Genomic DNA, 6,000 nt, shown 5'->3' with positions numbered 1-6,000 from the left:
AAATATGTTCCAGTCCCCGCGCCTGCATTTCTCGTGGCTGTTCGACAGCTGCAACACAAACAGGGATTGCAGATGTGGCATTTTGCTTGTCTAGTTTTTAGAATTTTATACCTTTTTTTGGTATTTGCACCTAATTGTTTTTTTTTTACATTTGCCTCTTTTATTTTATTTCACGTCCACACGTTCCGTATTTGGCCAGTATTTTAAATCAGAATTTGTAAGAAAGAAAACAGGAGTGGGTGATAAATACAGAAGTGGTGACGTGTTTCTATTAATAATAATAATAATAATAATCTTTATTTATATAGCGCCAACATATTCCGCAGCGCTTTACAGTTTAACAGTTTCAAAACACAAGTCATAAGTAACAACGTTAACAATACAATAATTGAAGCAAAATAAGACGAAATGAGATGACCCTGCTCGTGAGAGCTTTGTATTATACTTTTCCTCTGATTGTTCCTCTCCTGGTTTTGGCTTATAAATACTTATGTAAAATACTGACCAAATACTGAACGTGTGAACGTGGTCTTAATGTCACACTTTTATGTGTTCTCCTTTGTAGTTTACCTTTGTGTGTTGGGTTCAGGCTTCCCTGATGTTTTTGCTTGGTTCTGAAATGTTTCTAATTTTTGGCTCGAATGTACTCCAGTCCTTTTCCTGTGGAGTAAGTTTATGTTCATCAGAGGTTTTTGCCAAATTCTTGCAAAAAGTGCAATTTTTGCGCTAAAAAGTCACAAATAATGTAAATGATAAAGAAAATTTTTGACTTTGCAAAATTCATACACCGAAATTCACGATTTTGAAGAATTAGATGCAAAACTCGGCAATGATTACTATAAGACAAAAAAACCCACAAATGATGAATCTCGGCTGAAGCCATAGGCAAGGTTCACATTGCGTTAGGGGCATCCATTTAATGGATTCGTTAAACGGATGCGCTAACGCTGATGTCAATTTTGACATCTTTTGTGCCCTATCGCTAATGTATGCATTAACGCATGGTAGCAGTTCGTTACCATGCGTTAGCCCATACATATCTATGCACAGCGAGCGCGTCCGTTTGCTGTGCGCTAGTCCCGACGCACCCAAAAACGCTGCAGACCGCGTTCGAGGGTGCGTCATGAAGTAACGCATCATCGATTTTGGCATGCGTTAGGATGTGCTACTGTCATTGTGGGCAATGGGTGCGATAACGCATCCGTTACATAGCGCTAGTGCCGCTATGTAACGGATCCCGTCAGCGCATTGCCCTTAAATGCAATGTGAACCCAGCCTTAGGGTGCATTACCTGTTATGGAGCAACCAATGTAATAAATCAGTTCACGGCATATTTTTCCCTACTAAATCTTCCAAATCACCTGTGAATAATACTGTAGAGAAGTGGAAGAAACTGCAGCAAATCAGCAACAAAATGGAGACCCCCATAATGTTACAGAGCGGGGGAGCAAGTGCTAAGGAGCAGAGGGCAGAAAAGTCACCACTGCTCTGCTAACACCATAACTACAGAGTCCAGACCTCCTCCATCAACACAGACACTGCGCCCCCACTGGGAGCTTCATGGCCGAGCAGCTGCATGCAGACTTACATCACCAAGCACAATGCCGAGCGTCGGATGTAGTGGTGTAAAGCCGCCACCACTGGACTCTGGAGGAGACCTGTTTTGTGCAGTGATGGATCACACTTCTCTATCTGACATCCGATGGAGGAGTCTGGGTTTGGTTATTGCCAGGAGAACGTTACTTGCCTGACTGCATTGCACTCGCTGTACAGTTTGGTGGAGGATGATAATAATATGGGCTTGTTATTCGGGCCCATGGCCGAGACTCCTTAGTTCCAGTGATGGGAAACCCTAATGCTTTAACAGAAGACAATTTGAGGAAGACTCTTTTCTGTTCCCCATAACTGTGGCCAGTGTGCAAGCTCCATACAGACACGGTTGGGGGAGTTTGGTGGAAGAACATGACCGGCCACAAAGAGCCAGGACTTCAACGCCATCCAACAATTTTGGGATGTCGTAGACCAGAGATTGTGAACCAGACCTTTCCCCAACATCAGACAACACAAATGCTCTCCTGGATGATGGGGCAAACATTCCTAAAGATGCTTCCAAAATCTTGTAGAAATCTTTCCAGAAGAGCGGGAGCCGTAATATCTGAAGAGGGACCAACTCCATATTAAGATTTATGGATGTAGAACGGGATGTCAGATCCTATATAGTATATGCAATTTATGTGCAATTTTCTAACGAATCATTAATTCTTCAAATTTTCCCACAGCAATATAATCGTTGCATGGATCTAAGAAATGCTGCTTTGGTTTAATAAAAAAATATTTATTGTAAAAAAAATTAAATAACTTACAGGAATGCAAAGCCGACACCGTATCACATTTCATCTGCCCTACAGCAAAACACACAAGTCAAACATAAAGGGAGTGCAAGGCGGGAGATATATCACAAACATTTCCTTTTCTACGTTCACGGTAGGTGCTGTGAAAACGGAGCAAGAATATGAACTGTACAAGAACGGCTTAAAAGTGGTTGTCTCATATCACTAAGATAGAAAAACACTGGACTGCACCGTTGGTTCCACTTGACTTTTTCAAAGGTGGTGAATAGACCGCCACTTATAGTCATTTTCTTTTACTTGAAGTCTCACATTTGAAGTTGTAGTCCCAGTTGCTGGACTGAGCCATGGAACTGTATAATGCTCTGGTTATATAATGTCTATGATCATAATAAGTGTTTAATCCCTCACGAGTCCTCGCATTCATCAGGTTCCCCAATGATCTTTTTCACTTTTCTCGATCCAATTGCTCCTCTTGAAAGATGACCTTGATGATATCACTTCATGGTCTTTAGTAGGCTAACAACCAAAGGGTACAGCATTGCTTTGAGATTGGGCATGCAGGCAGTGATGGGCATCCTGGATCTCCTGCATTGCTGCTGGATCTCTGTGCTTTTATTGGTGCCAATGTAATTCACAGTAAGAAAATTCCAGAGCCTTTCAAAAAGTGACGTTTCAGGCACAATTGTCCTTGTCAAGCCCAAAATAAAAATTTATTTAATATATTTTGGCTTGACAGATATGTTTTTGGAAGAATCTTCGTTTTTTTTTTATATATGCATGATTGATGTATATAATACAATTTTAGGAGCAGCTTTGATGCCTTTGAATTCCTTTACTATGGATGACATGACTCTTCGGTAAGAAGTCAAGCAAGATCACCTGAATCCTTTGGACTATGCAAATATCACTCAACGTCATATAAGATTTTGGTGGGAATGATAATGTTCTTCAAGAAAAATATAAGTTATGAAACCATGGTGTTGTTTGACCATCTTCTAGTGGCATGCTTACCAAAGAGGCAGAGTAGACCACTGACATAGGGGGCAGGCAGGAATGGCCAAAATACACCCATGGCGATAATCAATATTCAGAAGTGAGATTTGGGTTTCAGATTTCTCACCACCTACTACTTTCAAGAGTAGGCACTAAACTGCCCACTACTGTGCTCCTGGTCAATGGAGATGGAAGAGGTTCCAGATTATCCATTTGGTCTACCAAGTTGTTTCAAATCCAAGAGTAAACGTGGTGAAAATTTAACTGTTCAAAAGATTGGCTCTTTTGGTTGATTTGCTTTCTTTATAATGAGTTGAGGAACCATGAAGGTCGTAGTGGGCAGTGGTGTAGATTTCACTAAAAGTTACACATTTTTAGGGGCCATGGTAGACCTTTTGATGTAAGGAGAATAATGGATCCAACTTCCACTAAGGAGGAGGACTTACAGATAAGTTACTGGACATTACTTCTTGTGATGTTGGACTACATGACCGTCCTTTAATTGCTCCTCTAAGTCTTTCATATTGACTACGTGGAGAAGACGACTTGCCCCGTAGGATATCTGCAATCTGAAACAATGAAATGCAAGGATGAGTCGAAAAATCTGTATAGCTTTTAAAAACATCACGTTTCATCCCACTTGTGACTGAAACAAACCCGGTTTACCTTTCTTCAGGGCTGTAAACCATTTGATGTACTTGCCCAAAGAGATACCTGTATCATGGCGACTTGATAATGACCCTGATGATTGGGACACAACAGGGCACAGAGAAAGACCGTAATGGAACGCATTGAAGGTCTCACATAAAGGGGTTGTTTGAGATGAGAAAAAAAGTCTGCAATTTTCTGGAAATTGTGCCAATTGGTTTAACCCAAATCAAGTAAATCATTTTTTTCTAATCTGGAACAATCCCATTACGGGACCTTTCCCACAGTGACACATCTCTCATAGCCTGCAATCATGCTCAACTAGTCTCCGTCCAGGCAGTGAAAGATTTAACCATGAGAACAAGCAAATACAAATTTCATTCTTAGAATTATATTGATCTATTGCCATTGAGTTTCTGCCATATTAAATTGTATTATGGAGTTATTCTTGAATGTTCAGCTAAATGGAAGCTATCATTAGAAAATAATCTATTGTTTAAAACAGGTTTTTGTGTTTGAAATGTATTTTTTAAGCATTTTTAGCATTTTTGTTAACAATCTGTATTAAGAAATAAAAAATAGAAATCTTGTCATTTTCACATTGTACACTGAGGCTATTTTGGACTTTAACTTCCTGTTGTTTCCGGAAACAACATATGCACATAGCCGCAATGGTCAGATTGAAACCCTATCTTTTGTATTAAAGCATGTAATGAGCCTGTGCAAAAGTCACTGCGAAGGGAGGGGTAACTGTGACATCCAGTATTGGGATTGGTGGATCCTGTGTTATCAGCTGTGTATAGAAATGTTACCTGTCAGTGTAACCCTGCCTCTGATGATAATGAACCTGCTGAAAACTCTTTTTGAAACTACAGGAAGTATAAGTATAAAAAAGACCCAGTGGCCAGTGTGAAAATTGCAAGATTACTATTTTTATTCTTTTTAATTAAAAAAACTGCCAAATTTTATTATTTTTTTTAAATGTAACACAAAAAATCTAATTTAAAAAAACAGGTAATTTTTTTTAATGATAATTTTCTTTTTAAAATGGAACAAACCATGCACAAAATTAATTTAGAACATGTCTCCTATTTATCTTAATAGGGGATTTCCAGTCCCAGCTTGGTTGCATAATTTTTTGTTTCTGGATTCCTTTGATATTAAGATTAGCATAAAATACTACTCATACCCTGTGATTTATTCTGCACAGGCGCCAAGCAAAAGCTGAATATTCCAAGAATTCACAGTGGAACATGATCAATAGAATACGTCAGGTCTGAAGTGGCATGGCTGGTTTTGGCTTTTTAACTTATTTTTGACCTTTTTAATATATATGTGTTCATTTCATCCTGCCTTTTTCATGTTATAGTAGGTCACTACTAATTATTCTCATTCCGGAGGTTATTTTAGGATGAAAATCCCTATGTAATTTCACCCTAAAGGGAACCTGTCACTAGGTTTGTCCCATATGAGATAAGGCAGGTAGCTTTTAGCCCTGATATACAGACCCCAAACCGACCTGCAAGACGAGAAAAAAAAACTTTTATAATACTAACCTATGGGGCAGTTGGGTCCAATAGGCGTCACTGGTTTAGATCTGGTGCCTTCTCTCATCTTGAGATGCCATCTTCCTTCATACTTCATGTGGATGATGCGTCCTACATCATCCACGCAGTGTCCCCGGCATCGTGCCCTTGCGCAGGTGTACTTCTCTGTCCTGACCAAGGACACTGGGACTCTTTGACCTTGACCAGCGCATGCGCACGACAGTACTTTGCTGTGCCCTCAAGAGGACAGAGAAGTACGCCTGCATAGGAGTGCAATGCCGGGGACCTTGAGTGGATGATGTAGGAGGACAGCATCACAAGAAGAAGGGAGGCACCTGACAAACACAGTGACACCCATCGGACCCGACCACCCCGTAGGTGAGTATAAAAAGAAGATCTATAGGTCTTTTTGTTGTCCTGCAGACCGTATTAGGGGCAGATACACAGCATATTAGAATAAT

General features: G+C 40.0%; 1 protein-coding gene across 1 annotated transcript in view; it reads right to left on the bottom strand.

Moving 5' to 3' along the window:
* Positions 1 to 2,304: 2,304 nt before the first annotated feature.
* BCL3 (BCL3 transcription coactivator) overlaps positions 2,305 to 6,000 on the bottom strand; it is a 69,865-nt gene continuing 66,169 nt past the window's right edge. The window contains exon 8 of the mRNA XM_073570802.1: positions 2,305 to 3,913. Within this exon, the coding sequence (XP_073426903.1) occupies positions 3,773 to 3,913 (141 nt within the window). The 3' untranslated portion in view covers positions 2,305 to 3,772. The remainder of the gene's footprint in view (positions 3,914 to 6,000) is intronic.

Source organism: Dendrobates tinctorius, unplaced genomic scaffold (genome assembly GCF_039654945.1).
Source record: "Dendrobates tinctorius isolate UK_male_01 unplaced genomic scaffold, ASM3965494v1 ptg000028l, whole genome shotgun sequence".
Classification (NCBI taxonomy): Eukaryota; Metazoa; Chordata; class Amphibia; order Anura; family Dendrobatidae; genus Dendrobates; species Dendrobates tinctorius.
This window is presented reverse-complemented; position numbering and strand designations above follow the sequence as displayed.